The 21,721-nt window shown below is 44.2% G+C and overlaps 1 protein-coding gene across 1 annotated transcript in view; it reads right to left on the bottom strand.

Moving 5' to 3' along the window:
- kif19 (kinesin family member 19) overlaps nt 1–13,441 on the bottom strand; it is a 241,009-nt gene extending 227,568 nt beyond the window's left edge. Inside the window, exons 1-2 of the mRNA XM_038777686.1 lie at nt 12,910–13,441; nt 6,781–6,861 (exon numbers count right to left, since the gene is read on the bottom strand). Coding sequence (XP_038633614.1) covers nt 6,781–6,861; nt 12,910–12,948 — 120 coding nt within the window. The 5' untranslated portion in view covers nt 12,949–13,441. The remainder of the gene's footprint in view (nt 1–6,780; nt 6,862–12,909) is intronic.
- Between the last annotated feature and the right edge of the window lie 8,280 nt (nt 13,442–21,721).

Here is a 21,721-nt window from a genome sequence, read left to right as displayed (position 1 = left end):
CCTGGTACCAGGAGCTTGGACCCACGGCCGCATTGGGCAACCCGGTGGGTGGGGGTGGGGGATCAGACTCTGGGGGGGACTCCACGCCGTCGAGGCCTGCGATCTGGAGGAGTCCTACCTCCTTCTACGTGGGCCTGCTGTAGGGCTCCGCCATGTTGTGCGGCGCCAGCGCAGAGACGGCCACCACGCGCAAGCGTTGGCACGGAGACGGCCATCACGGCATTCACAGACCTGCGCTGGCAGTGCAGGCCCATGTATCGGTGCCGAAGCAGCACGCAGCCCTCCGCCATCGCGCTGTCCCCGAGGGCCGCTAGATCGCTGGGCCAGTAGGTTGCTGAAAATATCACTTCACCTTTCAATTTGGTACTTTCGAACCTTCCATACAGGAGGCGGTGGCGCAGTAGTATTGTCACTGAACTAGCAAACCAGAATCCCAGGGTAATGCTCAGGGGATACAGGTTCAAATCCCACCACTGCAGATGTCGAAATGTGAATTCAATAAAAATCTAGAATTAAAAGTCAAATGATGACCATGAAACCGTTGCCGATTGTCGTAAAAACCCATCTGGTTCACTTCTGTCCTTTAGGGAAGGAAATCTGCCGTCCTTACCTGGCCTGGTCTACATGTGACTCCAGACCCACAGCAATGTGGTTGACTCTTAACTGCCCCCTCAAGGGCAATTAGGGATGGGCAATAATTGCTGGCACAGCCTGCAGCACCCACATCCCATGAACAAATTTTTAAAAAACTTTACAAACTTCAACAATTTCTGACCATAAGTTCCACCCCCAAATTTTGTTTGATTTTTTTCTTTTGCATGTTTTTGTTTTTCTCTTCTTTTTTTAAGATGACAACGCAAATGTTCCAGGCACGTCTTTCGTTTGCCAACCCCCCCCCCCCCCCCTCCCCCCCCACCCCCCACCCCCTCCATCACTATTCCTTTTGGTCCTCTGGGACCAACTCTTCTGATATTGAATCTCTCCCGTTTTCGCCATATTACAGGCCTTTCTTTGGTCCTTGCCTGACTCACCCCTTGCTCAAAACCTATTTGCATCTCCCACTTTTCCCAGTTCTGATGGAAGGTCATCAACCTGAACTGTTAACCATTTCCTTCTCCGCAGATGCTGTCTGACCTGCTGGGTATTTCCAGCATTTCCTGCTTCCATTGCAGTTAATTGCAGTGCGTCCTCGCCACTCGTGAAACCATAGCCAAACACATTTTCCGGATGGGAGGAAAGGCATTCACCAAAAAAGACAGAGGAATAAAACCCCCAAGTACACACACAGGCAAATACAATAAATGGCTGATCTTTTACTACTCTCCCAACAATCTGATTAAAACAATGCAACCAGCAAGCATTCATTGTTGGGATCATTCCCCTGTGCAACATAATCTGATCAGTAAACACAATTATAACCCAGAGATGACGGATTTTTGCCACCAGTGCTTTGAGAAGTTTATCTCACCTCTTCCATCTATGGAGTGCGTCAGACTAATCCCACTTGTGGCTCTGTAGCTCAGGTGTTCTGATTTGACAACCATGATGAATAACATAGCAAAATATGTACTGGACCATTATTAATTCTAACATTTGCTGAAATAACTCCCTGGCCCTGCCATGCAGTCCAATACATTTTCAGGTACTGCATTTTAAATCCAGCACAATAATATCCTTTGGTCCAAATCACTCAGCACCACATAGAAATTCAAAAGAAAAATCTTCACAGCACATGAAGGGATTAAAGCACGTTAAAAAACTGACTGAACACTATCTAATATATGCCACCTGTTAATTGATTGAGCAGTGAGTGTTGATGTGTTGGGTATGCTGGGTCTGCGAGGACTGCGTTTACCATAGCCGTGAGAGAGACAGGCTTCCAACACTTGTAGAAATGTAACTCTATTTTATTGAACTATGAACTGTTAAACATACTAGAACTGTGGGTTGACACTATGGTGAGTTGACTGGAGACCTGAGGCTAAGCTGACCAGACTATCCTGCTACCACATGGTGGATGTTCGTGTTGCTGCTCACGGGCTCTGGCTATCTCAGAGGCTGCATCCCAAGAGAGCGGGAAAACTGGTGCCCTCTGGCTTTATAGTGGCCGTGTCCTGTCTGGTGATTGGCTGCTGTGTTCTGTGTGTTAACTGGTCATCCTGTGTCAATCAGTGTCTGTCTGTGCACCATCATATACTTGTGTGTATATTATGACAACTGTTAATGCTCAAACATATTGGACTTATGAGCTAGGTGCAGAAGTGGACCATTCTCCCCTTCAGCCCGCTACGCCATTTAATATGATCTTGGCTGATCGTGTTTGTGTTTTGAATTCCACATTCCCATCTAGCCCCAGATAACCTTTGATTCCCTTGCCTAAGAATAATTCTTCCATGTCTGTCCTTAAAAATATTCAACGACACACCGCCTTCTGAGGCAGAGAACTCCTAAGTCACACAACCCGCAGAAAAAATGTTTTCCTCATCTCTATCCTAAAAGGGCAACGCCTATTTTTCAAACAGTGCCCCCTAGTTCTGGAATTACCCACAAGAGGAAACGTCCATTCTACATTCACCTTGTCAAGGCCATTGAGGGTCCTACATACTTAAATCAAGTCACCCCCTCACTCTTCAAAACTCCAGTAGAAAAAAGCTCAGTCTGTCCAACCTCGGAAGCCAAGCTGCTGATTCCAGGTACCAATCAAGTAAACCTCCTCTGAAGCGCATGGAAAATATTTACATCCTTCCTTAAATAAGCAGACCAAAACTGCACACAGTATTTGAGATGTGGTCGCACCAATGCCTTTTATAACTGAAGCACAACATCCTTACTTTTATGTTCAATTCCTCTCTAGGACATTCTTCCATTAGCCTTCTAAATTACTTGCTATACCTGCATCCTAACTTTGACAAAGAGTCATCGGACTCTAAACCTTAGCTCTTTTCTCTCCCTACAGATGCTGCCAGATTTGCTGAGGTTTTCCTGCATTTTCCCTTTCGTTGCATCCTAACGTTTTGTGACTCGTGTACAAGAACACCTAGATACCGCTGCATTTCAGAATACTGCAGTCACTCTCCGTTTAAGTAATTCTCTGCTTTTTTATTCTACCTGCCAAAGTGAACAACTTCACATTTCCCCACATTATACACCAACTGCCAGATGTTTGCCCACTCAGTCAACCTATCTGTATCAGCCTGCAACCTCCTTCGGCCCTCTTCACAACATAATTTCCTACCTTTGTGTCATCAGTAAATTTGGCTACCATGCCTTCGTTCCCCTCATCCAAGTCATTAAGTAGATTGTAAAAAGCCAAGGCTCGAGCAAAGGCCCCTACAGAACTCCACTCGTCACATCTTACCAATTAGAAAAAGACCGATTTATGCATACTCTGTCAGCCAGCCAATCTTCTATCCATGCTTATATGTCACCCACTACATTATGAGATCCTACTTTGTACAATAACCTTTTTGTAGCACCCTGTCAAATGCCTTCTAGATATCCAAGTACAGTGCGCCCCTATGCTCACTTTATCCACAGTACATGTTACTCCTTCAAAGAATGCCAATAAACTGGTTAAAGATGATTTCCCTTTCACAAAACCATTCTGACACTTCGATTCCCATGAGTTTTTTCTAAGTGCCCAGCTATAACTTCCTTAATGATCGATTCCAACACCATCCCATGACAGACATAAAGCTAACTGGTCTATAATATCCTGAATCAATGGGTTATATTTGTTACTTTATAGTCAGATGGAATCTTTCTAGAATTTAGCGAATGTTGGGAAATTAACAATAACGCATCTTCATAGAATTTACAGTGCAGAAGGAGGCCATTCGGCCCATCGAGTCTGCACCGGCTCTTGGAAAGAGCACCCTACCCAAGGTCCACACCTCCACCCTATCCCCATAACCTAGTAACCCCACCCAACACTAAGGGCGATTTTGGACACTAAGGGCAATTTATCATGGCCAATCCACCTAACCTGGACATCTTTGGACTGTGGGAGGAAACTGGAGCACCCGGAGGAAACCCACGCACACACGGGGAGGATGTGCAGACTCCGCACAGACAGTGACCCAAGCCGGAATCGAACCTGGGACCCTGGAGCTGTGAAGCAATTGTGCTATCCACAATGCTACCGTGCTGCCCTTCAATTTCATTGGCCACCATTGATAGATAGGCGAATGCAGATTAAAACAGTGCATTCAAAATCCTAACAACTCGTTGTACGGAAATGTTTTTCCCTCATTTGCCTCTCATTTTTTTGCAAATCATCTTAAATATGTTCTCTTTGTTTATTCACCTTTTAGCCATTGGGGAACATTTTCTCTTCATCTGCTGGATCACAATCCTTAATGACTTTAAACAGTTCTATCAAACCATATCCTTCTCTGCTTTAAGGAAAATAATTTCAGCTTCTCCAGCCTATCCATGTTACTGGTTCGAAGGATGGGGGATTGCATTCTAATAAATCTCTTCTGTAACCTCTCCAAATTCCTCTGTGTCCTCCCTAAATTACGGTGCCCGGAATTGGACAATACTGGAAGCTGAACTAGTGTTTGATAAGGGTTTAAAATAACTTCCTGACTTTTTCATTCTATAATAATCTTTATTGTCATAAGTAGGCTTACATTAACACTGCAATGAAGTCACTGTGAAAATCCCCTCGTCGCCACACTTCAGCGCCCGTTCGGGTACGCAGAGGTGGAATTTAAATATCCAATTCGCCTAACAAGCATGTCTTTCAGGACTTGTGGGAGGAAAGGGAGCACCCGGAGGAAACCCACGCAGACATGGGGCGAATGTGCAGACTCCACACAGACAGTGATCCAAGCCAGAATCGAACCTGGGATCCTGAAGCTGTGAATCAACAGAGTTAGCCACTGTGGTACCATGCCTGCCCAATGTCTCTACAAAACCCAAGATCCTGTATGTTTTATTAATTTGCTTTGTTCATCTGCCCCATTACCTTCAAAACTAAGCTCCCACGTCTCGCTGTTCTTGCACTCATTTTAAAACTATTTTGCCTGTCTTGCCTCTCCTCATTCTTCCAAGCATAATTACCTCACTTTTCTGTGTTGAATTTCATGTCGTGTATCCACCCGTTCCTCAATACCTTTGTGTCCCCTTGAAGTCTATTACCATCTTCCTGTTTACTGTACTTCCAAGTTTTGCGGCATCTGCAAACTTCAAAATGGTGTCCTGTGGAATGCCACCTGCCTTCCTAATTGCTTTCTGCACCTGCGTGCTCACTTTCAGCGTTCCTTGCACCTGTCCGCTTACGTCTCTAAAACAGCGGCATATACAAGTTTTGCACCCTTTAAAAAAAAATCTGCTTTTCTATTTCAAAATGAATAACCTCACTTTTCTCCACATTATAGTCCAATCTGCCACCTTTTTGCACTCGCCTACCCTGCCTAGATCTCCAGATCTTTGTGTCCTCTTCACAGCTTACATTCCCACCTCGCCCTGTGTCGTAAGCACATTTAGATATATTCTTCTTGGTCCCTTCATTGAAGTTCTTGATATAGATTGTAAATAGCCAAGTCCCCAGCACTGAACCTTGTAAAAACAGAAATAGCCTTCTGTGGTTTACTCAGAACGTTATACGATGCTTCTTATTGTACTTAAGATAAACCATATGGTACATAGGGGAAATCTAGTAGACAAAGGTTGGGATTCAGTGAAGAATGATTGCAGAACTGCTTTCCGATAATTAATTGTCCTTTTGCTTTGTATGACTTTTGTGACTATTATTGACTGCACATGAGGTAAGGGTTTTTTATGTGAGCCCATTATTTATGCTGCTTCTGATTTTCACCCTAATTTCAGGCACAGACTCTCTCCACCTCTATCCTTATTCCTGTTAGGCATTTTTCTTGCATTTCATCTGGTCTAGTCACCTTGTGGAGTGTGAAGGTCAATCATTATTTTCAAATCTCCTTTTTCTTCCAGTACTTCAGGTGTTCTCATTCCCCACACTCAGCTCCAGAAAATATATTAGTCTCATCTACATTGAAAATAGTTGTTAATATAATTGCTGAAATTCCTCCTTACCTCCCGTCCTTCTATCTCACCGTTGAACTTTAAAAATCCCACATGTTCTTTGGAATTAAAATTCCTACAGTGCAGAAGGAGGCCATTCAGCCCATCGAGTCTGCACCGACCCTCTGAAAGAGGGCCCTACCTAGCGCCACTCCCCCATCCTATCCCCGTAACCCCACCTAACCTGCACATTTTTTGACACTAAGGGGCAATTTAACATGGCCAAACCACCTAAACTGCACATCTTTGGACTGCGGGAGGAAACCGGAGCACCGGACAAAACCCACACAGGCATGGGGAGAAAGTGCAAACTCCACACAGACAGTCACCCAAGGCCGGAATTGAACCTGGGTCCCTGGCGCAGTGAGGCAGCAGTGCTAACCACTGTGCCACAGTGCTGCCCTTAACTTTGTTATTTACTTAAAACTCACCCACAAATTGCAGCCTAATTTGATTAATTATACTCCGGAGAAACAAACACAGTCCCAATTAATTGGTTTGCAACCTACAGATCTCCTTGTGATCATAAATCTTGAATGGGTATCTTCTAGATTGTGACAGTTCGATACACTGTTATTCTGAAATTTTGGAAAGAAAGAAACGCGATGTGAATTGATCCACTTTCAGGGCATTTCCCCACAACAAAAGCTACCCCTCGACACCAGTTGTCATTTGCTGTAAAAATAACCCATGCAAATCAGGTTGATATAAAAACATTCAGGAATATCTGACCTGCTCATCGACCTTATGAGCAATGACTGTGGCTCCTTCCTCCACTTCTGTCTCATTGATGGGCCGAATCCGTAGGGCCACCTGTACAAAGCAAAAATGAAGACAATTTCTGAACATGCAGAACAAAGAGGTTCTACTATTCTCTACTGGGGGTAGAATCTAATGAGGAACAGACTGCCTAATAGCCAGAATATCATTCTGGCTCTTCTGATGAACATAAGAACATAAGAACTAGGAGCAGGAGTAGGCCATCTGGCCCCTCGAGACTGCTCCGCCATTCAATGATATCATGGCTGATCTTTTGTGGACTCAGCTCCACTTTCCGGCCCGAACACCATAACCATTAATCTCTTTATTCGTCAAAAAACTATCTATCTTTACCTAAAACATTTAATGAAGGAGCCTCAACTGCTTCACTGGGCAAGGAATTCCATAGATTCACAACCCTTTGGGTGAAGACGTTCCTCCTAAACTCAGTCCTAAATCTACTTCCCCTTATTTTGAGGCTATGCCCCCTAGTTGTGCTTTCACCCACCAGTGGAAACAACCTGCCCGCATCAATCCAATCTATTCCCTTCATAATTTTATATGTTTCTATAAGATCCCCCCTCACCCTTCTAAATTCCAATGAGTACAGTCTTGGTACATTGGTTACAACTGGAATTGGGCAATTCATCAAGAGTTCAAGTAACACTACTCGATTTATCCCCCAGGATCAGTAGTCGTGCATTTAACCAAGTCATCCTAACAATTAGTCTGCTTTTACCAAATGTCTTCATCACCCCTTACCACCAATGTAGATTTTATAATAAATATCTATCATTTTTTAAATCTACAGTACCCACTACAGTGGACATTTATTTGGGTACTACCAGGAACAGAATTGTGCATATTAACGAGTAGATAGATCAGTTTTAATATTTTTGGCTGGAATCTTGCCAGCCCATCAGTTCCTTACCCCTAGATTATGTGTTGCGATACAGACGACACACGAGTGGCTCTAGTGTGTTCTGAAATAGTTCCTGCTACAGGTGAATAGCATTCAGAACCCTCTCCAATAAGATTGTATGCTTGCTCGCAGAGAATCCACAGTGTGATATTTTCTCCTCTTATGAATGAATGCTATCAGGGCAACCCACTTCTTCTTGGAGGGTATCCCAATGCTTTTATGTGGGAAATCAACCAACACCAACCTGGATCTGTGCCAACCCCCTGACTCAGGTAGCACTCCACGTCTGTCAGGCTAGAGCAAGAGTCAAGAATTTCTTGTGTATTTGACTAATCTATGCAAGTTTAAAATAGATCCTGTCAAAGAACTACCCCACCAGGGAAACACAAATGTCAATCCAACAGTATTCCAATATTGTATAATATGCAAAAACTTTCTGGATTATATATGTTTCAATGGAACAAATACATGAGATAACTAGAGCTTGAAGGGATGGTGATCCATCTTTGTTAGCGGGACTGTCAGATTAAGTTTGTTTGGCTACTACCTTTAGTTTTTGCTACGATAATATATTTATGATTGTTGGAACCATCAAATGCGTGTCGAGCCAAATTAAATTTGAATAGGCTTCTTTTCAGGCACTGGGCACATAAATGACTCAGTTCAGCAAGGGGATGCTGTTCTCAACTTATCCAAATGAAAAGCAAAAATAATTAATACTGCCATTACCAGTCTGCTGAGAAAGAATCTGATTGTTCTTCAAAGAAACCTGTCCCCACCTCACAGAAAGTCAACAGCATAAAAGAAACCTGTCTCCACTTCATAAAACGCTAGTGTCAACATCATACGGATAATTCTGGCAGGATCTGTTGCTGGTGCAGAGACTTGTAGGATGCCAATGCAGGCCAGAGATAGGACAATATCATTACGGTTTTGGTTCTTTGCACCGTGCTTGCCGCCAGCAAGGCTCCCTACCAGTAGCAGAGCCTAACAATATTAGTCCAGCAATTCTCCAGGGTGCTCAGTCTCTGATTTATCTGTCAGTTTGATCAGTGCAGTAACTGCAGTAGTTCCATGGGTCTGAAGCACCCATGGTGCTTTAATTACATACGCAGTTACATGGTGCTATTGCAGACTGGAAGATTTTGGAAATTACTTTTGGGAAAGTTTGAAATATAAGACAATAACTGCATTGGAGTTTATTTGTTGTACGTCTTTCCCTTTGAGTAATTGTAATTCCTATAAATAATTTGGACTACTAATTTTAGCCTGAATAGCATAAATGGTAATACGGGTCCCAGCAGCTGTGCTGGCATTGCATTCCATGATTGACTCCCTTTGGAGTTTGTGAGGTTGATTGGAGGGCATATCATTTGAACTGGTGCTGGTGAACATAAATACTAGTTTAAGACAAGGTTTCCCAGGACCACTATGACGTTGACATTGCTTTGACTGCCCCCTGTTCAAGTGCAGTTGGATGGAATCATACAAAACATCAATACAAATGTGTTTTATGGTATCCTTATGTTACTGTAAGCCACAGGCCTCAGTGAATGGTCCACCCACTAGTGCAAATCTTACCACAGCAGTTGGGGAATTTAAACGCTGGTAATTAAATACATCTCAAATTTAAAAAGCACATATGGATAATACTGATCATTAAAATAGAGGATGGTTCACTAATGTTCTTTCAGATTGAAAGTCTGCAGTCCTTACCTGGTCTGACCTATGTGTTGTTGACCCATAGCAATGTGGTTAACTCTTTAACAGCCATGCAAAATAGCCCAGCAAGCCATTCAAATTGCTACAGAAATGTATAATAAAAATAAAACCGGATGGCCCATACATCATCAGCTGAGGCATCAGACTTGGACATGGCCATGGTACACCCAGTCCAGCCAGCCCTGCTAAATCCACCTTACTAAAATCTGCAGACCTGTGCCAAAATTGGAACAATTGTCCCATAGAGGTGTCAAACGACAGCAGCACAAGTCAGGCTTACAGGGTCATACATTTCACCCAATATCCCAAACTCCTCACTTACCACCCTTGGATGTGTCCTGTGCTCCTTGCTGGACAGCCCCACCAGCGCTGGTGGCACAATGTTGTACAGTCGGAAGGGAATAGTCCTGGGAGTTCTCCGCATTAGCGCTGGACTCCGTGAAGTCTCAGGCATCAGGTCAAACATGAGCAAGCAATGGATTCAATGGATTAACAATCTCCCTCAGTGCTGACAAATCAATACTCCTTCATGTGGAATAGCATTTGGAAGAAGCACTGTGGGAAACTAGGGCACATAATGTACTCTGGGAGGAGAACATTCAATGTCCATGGCCAAGAGTGGCTCGGCAGCATCACTAATGACCAAGCAGGTCGAGTCTTGAATAGCAGACTGGCTGGACCAGGGGCAGGTGGTGGAAAGGAAAAATCCCCTTCAATTTCAAGGGCTGTTGCACTTGATATGGTAACTGTGCTGTTAGAAAGGGAGTTCTAAGAGTTTGATCAAACAACAGTGAAAGAAAGGTGATATATAACTAATCATAGAATGTGACATTGAGGGGAACATGCAGGTAGCAGTGACCCAAGCATCTGCTGCCTTTGTTCTTCCAGGTGGTAGAGGTTGTGGCTTAGAATGTGCTGTGGAAAGAACCTTGGTAAATAGCTGCAGTTCATCTTGTATACGGATAGCCACTGTTGCCTCACAGGGCCAGGGACCCGGGTTCGATTCCCATCTTGGTTGACGGTCTGTGTGACGTTTGCACTTTCTCCCCCTGTCCGCGTGGGTTTCCGCCAAGTGCTCCGGTTTGCTCCCACAGTCCAAAGATGTGAAGGTTAGGTGGATTGGCCATGCTAAATTGCCCTTCGTGTCCAAAGAGGTGCAAGTCAGGTGGGTTATGGGGTTACAGGAATAGGGTGGGGGAAGTGGGCCTAGTAGGGTGCTCTGTCAGAGTGTCTGAAGAGACTTGATGGACCGAATGACCTCCTTCTGCACTGTAGGAGTTTGATGGCTCGGTGGTTAATATCTATTATGGTGTGGCATGGTAGCACAGTGGTTAGCACTGTTGCTTCACAGTGCCAGGGTCCCAGGTTCGATTCCCGGCTTGGGTCACTGTCTGTGAGGAGTCTGCACGTTCTTCCCGTGTCTGCGTGGGTTTTCTCCGGATGCTCCGGTTTCCTCCCACAAGTCCAGAAAGACGTGCTGTTCGGTAATTTGGACATTCTGAATTCTCCCTCAGCGTACCCGAACAGGCGCCGGAGTGTGGCGACTAGCGGCTTTTCACAGTAACTTCATTGTAGTGTTAATGTAAGCCTACTTGTGACAATAATAAAGATTATTATTATTATTAGGTGACGGATGGGATGCCAATAAAGTGGACTGCCTTCTCCTGGGGTGGTGTGGAGCTTGAATATTGTTAGAGCTGCACTCACCCAGGTATTCCACATCTCATTCGTGTCTTGTAAATGGTGCACAAGCTTTGAGAAATCAGGAGGTGAGCTGCTCACCACAGAGTTCCCCACCTCTGACCTGCTCTTGTAGTCACAGTATTTATATGGCTGGTTCAGTTCAGTTTCTGGTCAATGGTAACCCCCAAGGATGTTGAGAATGGAGAGATTCAACAGTGCTATTGAATATCAAGGAGAGATGAGTAGATTCTTGCTTGCTGCAGTTGGTCACTGCCTGACATTTCCTTGCCACTTATCAACTCAAGCTTGAATGTCACCCTGCTTGCAGTATCTGGGGAGTATCTGGGGAGCTGCAAATACAACTTCCTTTGAATGGATTCTTCCACCTTGTTCCAACAACCTGTTCAGATGGATATTAAAAAATCCCATTGCATGAGTTGAGAAGAACAGGAACAGCTTCCATGCCATGATTTCTCCCTCAAGTAATGCATCACAAACACATTGATTGGTTGTTTATTTCAGTTTCTGTTTGAGGGACTTAATAGTAACCATAGTCCAAATAGTAATAGATTGGAAGTGAAGTGCTCTGTGACATCTTGAGGATATAATAAAATGCTTTAAACAAAGGCTCTCACTCAGTTTAATTCAGCCAGGGCAACAGTCGAGCAGTACTATGGTTTCAGAACTCAAGGGTTACATCTGTACAAGCAGGAATATGCCATTCAGCCCTCGAACTGTTCTCTCATTTCATTTGATTGCTGCTGAATTCCATTTACCCACCTTTGTTCCACATTCCTTGATACTCTTACTTAATAAAAATCTTATCAGTCTATTTCAACTAACCCAATATCCAAGCCTTTTCCGGGAGAGAGTTCCAGATTTCCATTACAGTTTGTGTGAAAACATATTCCTGATTTCATTGCTAAATGGCCGAGTTCTAATTTTAGGAACATACCCTTCTGCTCTGGCCTGTCCCCATTAATGAAAATGCCCTGTCAAATCCCTGTCTTCGTTTTAAAGAAAATCAATTAGAACATCTTCTAAACTTCAAGAGAGTAAAAGCCAAGTTACTGCAATGCATCCTCATAACTGAACCGTTTAAGTGAAAGGTTTTCCAGTGTTCCGATATACTATCCAGTGGGTCTTCCTGACTAATGGGCATGTTAAGTGAGAACAAGATTGGATATGGCTGCTATTTGATTGGGCTGGGCTCATGAAAGGAGAAAGGGCCACAAGTCAAAAATCAGCATCTTTAGAAGATAAATGGAGCAAACTGAGAAAAGTGAGGGAAAGTCTAGGGTTTTTCTGAATTTTGGGGAAGGAGCTGGGACCACGATTACACAGGAGATGCTCAAGTTAACTGCCATCAGGAAAACGCACCACACTCGGTTTCATTTTCAACAGCCCTGCATTCAGATGGAAGACCCCCAAATGTCAGTCCCAATTGTATCCGGTACACATGAGCAACTGCAGGATTTTAAAAAAACATTTGGATGACTTTGAAATATGAACTAAAATATCTGAATACTTCATGTGACCTGGTCCCAACAGGACGCCTAATTCGCAACTCTCAGCTCAACAGTTTTGACTGGCCTTTTCTGTGGTGTTAACAGTGAGCAGAACTGAAATAAAGCAGAAAGCAGAAAAGAAAATGATCTATCTCCCTCCCGGCACGGATCTTTAAACACCAATTCGGTTCATGTCAAAACAGTCGGTTTATTCCCTTTCCCGAAGACGTCGTTTTTTTTTTCCCTGAGGGGCAGAAAGGAACTTACAGTCAGTTGTTGGTCTTTGGATTCTGCACCGTCCTTCATGATTCTTGGCAGAGGGTCGGATTGGACAGTACCTGCTGCATGGCGCTGGGTCCCAGTAGAAGCAAAAGCTCACAGGCTGTCCCCCCTGTGGATCGCCTCACATCCCCGGGGGTAGGTGGGCACTTTCCTCTCGTCACAGCCCTCAACTCAACACACAGGAGAATTCAGATCCACAACTTTATCACAAACTGCCCAAGATGCAGATTTGCAGATTCGGACTATGGTACAGTTTTTAAAAAAAATGTATTTCTTTTCAAAAAATAAAAAATTGAAAAAAAATTGTTTATCTCCCTTTGGAAGCTGTGCGTGGTGATTTTCTCCTTGTTTTCATTTTTGTTGTTGTTATTGTTGCTGTGAAGCCTCCGAAATGGAAGCGACCCCCTATTTCCAACAGTCGCTGGACCAACAAGGTGCGTTCTCTCCTGCCGACCCCTCTGGCTGGTGTGGGAGTCTGGTGGCTTATCCTGGAGCCAGGCAGACTTTCGAGGCTGGATTTCTGTGCTCAAGAAATCCGAGCTGATACAGAACACAACCGGCTGGGTAGGAGCTCACAGACGCCGCCTATCGGCCACACACAGCCTGAGCACAAGTCGCTCTGAACTTCACCACCACCACCCCCCACCCCACACCTCCTTCTCAGCAGTCGACACAGGGACAATTGTGGGGGTTGCTATTTTTAATTTGGCTACTGAATTTAGAATAAAAGTGAATGAGAATCAGTCAACTCTTTGTGAGTGAAAATTCTCAGTTAAAGAAAACAACAACATCAGGAAACCTCTGCTGTACATTCTGACTGGAAATCTGTTTCCCAGCAGTAATTTAAGGTTGTTTCAAACTGTACGAAGGGCTGCTGATTAGGTTTTGTGAACAGTTCCACTGAAGCACCTGGAACGATTCTGCAGATTCTAATCTGGAACAGTAAGAAGTCTGACAACGCCAGGTTAAAGTTCAACAGGTGATTCATTCACCTGAGGAAGGAGCAGTGCTCCGAAAGCTAGTGGTTCGAAACAAACCTGTTGGACTTTAACCTGGTGTTGTCAGACTTCTTACTGTGCTGACCCCAGTCCAACGCCGGCATCTCCACATCATTCCAATCTAGAAGCAGAGAATGGTTACCATTCAGCCCCTTGCAACTAAACTAACTCTGCGAGGGCAGCTCAGCTTGTTCCCCCCCCCCCCCCCCCCCCCCCCCCCAGCCATGGGCCCTGAAGCTTAAGATAATTATCCAATTTCTCTTTGAAAGCCGCCATTCAACCTTCCTACACCAAATGTTAACACCAACCTGTTGCTGAGGGGTGGGCTTGGTGCTTTCGATCTGGCTGATTGGGATCAGTGAACGCGTAGATAACACATAGTTCAGACCAACTTAATAAATAGGAAGCTCCTTGTAAACAGAAGGCTGGTGTTTGCCAGCCCGGTGTTTACCCAGTTAGCTGGTGTTAGCAATAACCGATACCCTGGAGGGATTTGCAAACCTGTACTTCAATCAAGTTGCTCTAAGAATGCCCTATGCATCAATATGAAAGTTTTAGTAATCCTCAATTTCATCAGCATAAATCTTATCTCTTGCATCATGCAGTTAAACAGATTAAAGACTGAAATGAGCTAATTTTAGCAAGAATACAAATTGATTTTGTCCTCGTGACCAAACCTAACTCCGAATCCTGAGAACGTTTTCTTCGTCTGGTGGCCATTGAGATAATAGGTGAAAAGATTCCTGGCAGTCTTTATAGAAACTAAGTCTTTACTTTGCTAATGGATGCAAGTCCATTTATTTATTTTTAAATACATTTAGAAAAGCCAATTCATTTTTTTCCAATTAAGGGGCAATTTGGCGTGGCCAATCCACCTACCCTGCACATCTTTTTGGGTTGTGGGGGCGAAACCCACACAAACACGGGGAGAATGTGCAAACTCCACTTGGACAGTGACCCAAACCAACATTTTTTATATGTCTTCCCTTTTCCATCAACAAAGAATCCCCTGCCCTATGGTTGACAAGGCCCTTGGCCATGACTCCCATTTCCCATACATCTGCCTCCACCCCTATCCATTCCTCCCAGCACCATGATAATATTCCCTTTTATGTTACCTTGTACCCCACCAGTCTCTGCATCCAATGGATCATCTTCCACAGTTCCTCCGCCTCCAGTGTGATGCCACCACCATGCATAATTTCCACTCCGGGTTCAACATTCTGAGGGGATTGTTCCCTCCATGAGACCCTTGCCCACTCTTCAATCATCCCAATAACCCCTCACCTTCCTCTGGCAGGTTCAGGAGATGTATCACCTGCTGCTTTGCCACCTCTCTCTTTGTCCAAGTTCCCAAACAGTCCTTCCAGCTGAAATGGTGAATAACTCTTCTTCTTTCTATTGAATTTACTGTTCACAATGTGGCCTGCCTCCTGATCATTTGAACCGTGATCCTTTCTCACTGCTGTTCTTATGCTATCCATTACGATCAAAGTTAATTCTCCTTTTTTTTCTGGCTGTCTTTTGAAAATGTGATGTACCAAGGAATATTTATTTCCCCAACCTTGGTCACCTTGCAGCCATGTCTTCCTAATAGTGATTAGATCAAAACCATTTATGTTGATTTGTATCACCATATCATATTGTGAATGATTCACGCATTCAAATAAGGAGCCTGTAATTGTTATTTTGTTGCATGGACCTTATTCGCAGATGGACGTTTACCCTGACACTCTCCTTTCTGTCCAGCTGAGAGAACAAACGGAATATTGATTTAATCTCTCGTCAGAAGCTTGGCACCTCTGACAGTCCAGTACTGCAATGAAACATCAGCCTGCAGTATGAGAAAAATAATTAGGAGAGGTGGATGTCAGCATGGTTCAAAGAGGATGGGGAAATGGAGGAGAGAAGTAGCAAAGGCAGCAGGAGTGTCAGAATGGAGGTTATAGGGCCCAGTTAGCTAAAGATTCTGTCATCATTGGAGGATAGGGTATCTTACAGTCAAAAGGGTACACTGACACATCAGAACTTGAGATGGTTGCCATGATAAGGCATGCAAAGTCATGAAGGTTTTTAAATTCAATAAGCTGGGGACCAGGGAGTGATTGGAAGTCCGTAAGGACAGAATTGCTCAGAGTACACAATAGAATATGGGTAATTGTGTTTCGACCAAGCTGGAGTTCATAATAGTTGGAATTCAAAAGTTGAGTGTGGAGACCATTGGAGAAGGCAAGTCTGTGGTAACAGACGTGGAAGTGGGAATAGGTTTTCTTGGTGATGGATAGTACATTTGTTTTAAAGTTCAGCTCAGGATCAAACGGAATGGTAAGGCTTTGTTCCAGCAAGTTCAGACAAAATGGAGCAGCCACAGGGGAAGGGTTAGGATATGAAGTGCCGGGATCCAAACAGTACGGTTTTAGATTTGCTGATGCAAAATTGTAGCTCATCCAGAACTTGATATCTAAAGCAGTCAGATATGACCGTGGTGGTGGTGGGGTCGATGATGGTGGTCATCGGATACATATAATCACCAATAGCATATTATAGACAAGGAATAAGGGAGAATCAGTCCTGAGGTGTCAGTACAGGGTTGGTAAGAAGAAATCCATTGCAGTTGTGGTATTGGTAGAATTAAGAAAGGGTCAAAGTGCGAACAATATCACCAGAAGTGAACCATATGGAATAAGACAATGGGAGAGGATGAAAGGTCAATTATATTGAATGCTGCAGAGATTCAGAAAAAACAGGAAGAATATTGTACCAGAGTCAGGACGGTGACCTGGTTTGTGAATTTGACATATGTGGTCTAAATAATGTTGGTAAAACTAAAACAGGAAAGGAGGGAAATGTTCAGGGAACAATAGGAAAAATGGGTGTACAGAGCTGGGTAGTGTTTTTTTTATATTCTTTCATGGATTGTGCGCGTCACCACGGGGAGGCTGGTACGGGAGATGAACCGTGCTGCTGGCCTGCCTTGGTCTGCTTCAAAAGCCAGCTCTTTAGCCCTGTGCTAAACCAGCCCCTTTCTCAGTGCACCTGATGATGAAATGCCCGAGACACGTGGACAGGTCAGAGTTTAAGGAGGGCTAATGTTGGAAATGGAACATCACATTGATCTCATAAAATGTTCTTAGTTATTAAGTTATGGTGTTTGCAGAAAGGAAAGAACATTTTAAATGTAGCCAGCACCGTATTGTACCCAATGAACGGTTTGATGTTGGCACTGGATGCCAAAATGGAATAAAATCAACGATTTTTGTAACAAGAAATATTAATGAAATGTAAAGAAAAACATATGTCAGAATGTATCATGTGCGGTGTGGAATCTGAATCTATAATTTCACCGGCTGATCAGATATACGTTGAACTCCCACCGAGGCCGCACTTACCTCATTTCCTACATTGATGAGCTCAGCCCTCCAGTACAGGAAGAGTTTTCGCGGATAGGGGCGCCATTTTTAAATGCCTCCCCGATTTTTTGAACCCCTCTATGCTAACACCCCACTACCCCAATTTAACCCTTAGGGGGTTCTCAAGGCGCCACCCCCCCTCTCCCCCCCCCCCCCCCCCCACATCCCCACCCCACCTCACTCCACCTCTTATGGGCAGGGCACCCCCGGGCCCGATCCCCGGCAAGGGAAACCTGGCACCTGGACACCTTGGCACAGCCAGCCTAGCATCCTGGCAGGGCTCCTACTAGCCTGGCAGCGCCACCTGGTGTTGTCCGTAAAATTCAGACACTTCAGCCAGTTTATTATTCAGAAGTTTTACCCAGGTGCCCTTATTTGCGAGATCAACAAAGGACAGGCATAAATTAACAATTCAACCCCAGTTTATTTTCAAACACAATAAAACAGTTATCCCCCCAAATCATTCCAACGAGAATATGCCTAAGATTCTTAATACTACCCGTGCCGATGAACTGGATCATGCTGTTGGTCTAACCCTAACCCTAACCCTGAAACTTTAGGTTGTTCTGCACAACGCTTAGTGTTTGGAACAGAATACTTTCTAACTGGATGTGTTATGGGGGAGGAGGGGTGGAAGGAGGTTGAACAAAACACTAGGTTTAAGTGGGACGCTTGTTATCCATTTTGAAATTGGATACTATTTAAAATTAGAGCAAGCTTAGCAAAATTAAACTAAAGTAGAATGAGGATTCAAATGATCCTTTGAACACAATTTCCATATTTGCTTTGAGAGATCCCATTCATTTAATGGTAAATTCTTGAAGTTATGCTGAAGATGTAGCAATTAAATTGTTTCGGTAAATCTGAGACTTGTCTTGATGGACAATGAATTGAATTTATGATGCAAAACATATTAATTAAAGGGCTGAACGACAGTCAAATCAGTTCTAATATGGAAGGGAACTAGAAATTGGTTCAGGTATTCATTGGCAAATGGGAATACAAGTTCTGAAAAAAAAAACAAATCCCTAAATGCAAGATGCACAGGTTTCTTTAATAGTTGCACTGCTAACAAGAATATTGTTCAACACTGGGGTGTTTCCATTAAGTTTGTATAGTAAATAGACTTTGCATAAAACACCTATTGCAGTTAGTTTCAATATTAATTTGCGCAGCTGAAGGTTCCATTTATATAGACCTCCCATTCCCAAATATTATTCGTTCACTAGAAAGGTGTACAGGTAACCTTTAGCTGCTCCTGTGCTACTATGGAGTGGTTATTAAGTGGTAATGATTTATCAATATTCCATATTTTATTGGATTTATGCTGTTTTCACTGATATGTCACCTTCAATTGTACAGTGTGATAACCTTTGACTAGACACAATGCAATAAGGAAAAATTTTAACTTCTTTCAAATCTGTAATTAGTTCTCAGAAAGTTTGAAAAGGGCTTTTAAGAGTTTGCAAACTTATCAATTGTAATTTTCTTAGATAATAGGAAATACTGGCCAATGTGACCTGGCTACGCTTGTCCTGGAAGCTATACAGAGAGGAAGGAAGTGATGATCAGAGGCTGTGTGCCAGCAAACACATAAGAGAGCTGCAGACCAAGGTGAGTGACAAGCAGAGGAGCTGGAGGGCAAAGCTGCTGATCAGCACACAGATGCAGACACAAAGAGAAAGCAGACATAGACATTAAGAAGATTCCAGAGAATTCTTGTGAGGAGAAGAAGCAACTTGCTCTCAGGAAGAGGTCTGGTTTTCTGTTTGTCAGAAAAAGAGATGGAAATTTTTGAGGTAGTGTGTGAGTTGGCTAAAAAGATCTAAAGTCCGGAAAGCTGTGTGAATGGCTCAGAGGCGGTAAAGAGCTGGGTGTTTTCCCAAAAGCAGCCCAACTGTGAAGCATAGTCTAATTGGTTGGTGGGTTGAAAAGGGAAATCTGGGAACCTACACTATCACGACTGTCGTGACCCGATGAGAAAGGAATTATAAAATTGTGCCTTAGAGATGATAATCATACCCTTGAAACTTGAGCGCAAAAGTCTTGGTCAGAAAGGACTCCTGACCTACCCTGCATGAATAAAGAACAGCATAATTTGGAACTGTGTGGCTACGTAGTGTCACATTTCTACGTCAAAGACTGTGACTGCTTGGGGTTGTGTAAGTGTAAGGAACCTCTTTTAAGGGACGGGATTCTCTGATCCTGAGGCTAAGTGTTGACACTGTCGTAAACGCCGTCGCGTTTTACAGCGGCGTCAACAAGCCCCCAGGAGCAGCGGTCCTGAGCCCTACAGGAGGCCAGCGACTCATGTAGCTCCAGCAGCCGATACCGGCGTCAAACGGGCGCCGGGGGTCTGCGCTTGCACGCTGCGGCCGGCGCGAATTCACGCATGCGCGGTAGCTTCCTTCTCCACCAGCCCCGACACAACATGGCGGAGAACCACAGGGGCTGGCGCGGAGTAAAAGAGGCCCCCACCAGGAGAAGCCAGCCCGCCGATCAGTAGGCCCCGATCGCGGGCCAGACCCTGATGGAGGTCCCCCGGGGTCAGATCCCCCCTCCCGCCCCACCAGGCCGTCCCCCGCAGGATGGATGCCGAGGTCTCGCCGGGTAAGACCACATGTGAACGACGCTGCCGGGACTCAGGCTATCTCAGCAGCCACTTGGCCCATCCCGTGCGGGGAAATCACCGGGGGTGCCGCACAGAGCAGCCCCTGACTGGTGCCGTGCCTGCGCCATTGGGGCTGATTCTCCGATGATCGCCGTTGAGGCGGCGTCGCATGAATTGTGCCCGGCCCAGCGATTCTCCGACCTCGCCCCGGGATCAGAGAATCCCACCCAAGGTTCCGTGTCTTACCCTTCTTTCCCTTTTTGATTCCTGTCTTGCTGGCTGCTTCAATACTGCAGATTTTGTTTTTTTTAAAACTGAAACACACCTGGTTTAATAAGCTATTTGAACTGGCCTAGGCACATTACTCAGTCCAGTGTGCTATATGGCAGGGTCCCGTGATGTCATTTTGATGGACTTGGCTAGCAGCCAATCAGCTCTTCTGGAATTCGGGATTTATGCAATGTTTGATTCTTTGAGCCTTCAGAAGATTCTGGAAGATGAAGCTCAGACTCCATTTTAATTCAGTTCTGCTTAGACCTCAAGAGCAGCAAGAAGCAGGTTTAAAACGCTCTCTCTATCTAGCCAGGCCTGTGAAAGTTTAACCTCTGATGAAAAGGCTGCAAGCAGTAAGCAGCCAGGTGTGTGTAAGCTTAACCTCTATTTGGAAGGCTGGGGAAGACCCAGCATTGATTACTCTCTCCTGAGATCTCTAGAAGTCTGGAAGAAAGATCCCTTTTCTTTTTCTCATCACCATAGTTAATCTTGGTCTGCAGAAAGTGCAGACAAGCATTCCAGAGGCAGAGTGGATGGAAAACCCTCTTTCAAATTTTTAAGCAGTGAATTTAAAGATAGTCTCAGTGAGATTGTGGTCAGTCAAATGAAAGTGACTCCCCAGGGGAAATTCTGTAGCCTGCGGATTTTAATTGGAGGCACAGACTGGAGGATCTGATCCAACTGGCGGATTTCAATATTTTGCATCCTCAAGAGAAGGCTGCCAACAAAGACCTCAGCCTCAGCAGCAAAGATACTCAATTTTCTCATTCCCAGTTTAATCCGAATTATTTAGATTTTTTCGCTATCCCTGTCTTGTGTGTGTGTGGTGGAGGGTGGGATGGTGTTAGGGGAATAATTAGATTAGCAGACCATTGTCCTATTATTACCATTACATGTTTATCTCTTCTCTTGTCATAAAGAAACATTTTTTTGAAAGGTTTTACTTGCAAATCTGGTGCCTGTAAGTCATGGAGCAGTCAAGGGCCAAAGATCTCAGAAAAATATACAAATCATTGGTTAATTCACTTATGTTGGGACACCGGGGTCTTTGGGGCTGGAATTGACCGCACGCTCACCCAGGGTGTTGCAACATAAGACCTTTCATTGTTGTGTGGACTGTATAAATTGAAATTTATCTTATTATTTGCAATATCGTGGGTGGCACAGTGGTTAGTACTGCCTCACGGCGCTGAGGACCTGGGTGGAGTTTGCACATTCTCCCCGTGTCTGCGTGGGTCTCACCCCACACAACCCAAAGATGTCCAGGGCAGGTGGATTGGCCACGCTAATTAGAAACAAATAATTGGGTACTCTAAATTCATTAAAATAAAATATTTGCAATATCACTTTCCTGTAAATTCATGTATAAATTGCATTGGTTCCGATTTGTGTTAAAGTAAAAGCTACGAAAAGGGGAATCCCATTGATTATTCCATCATTTGGGGGTCATTCAGTAAATTTGGTTACTTTGGTTTATTGTTCCCCAATGGGGATCCTAACAAACT

Source organism: Scyliorhinus canicula, chromosome 18 (genome assembly GCF_902713615.1).
Source record: "Scyliorhinus canicula chromosome 18, sScyCan1.1, whole genome shotgun sequence".
Lineage (NCBI taxonomy): Eukaryota > Metazoa > Chordata > Chondrichthyes > Carcharhiniformes > Scyliorhinidae > Scyliorhinus > Scyliorhinus canicula.
This window is presented reverse-complemented; position numbering and strand designations above follow the sequence as displayed.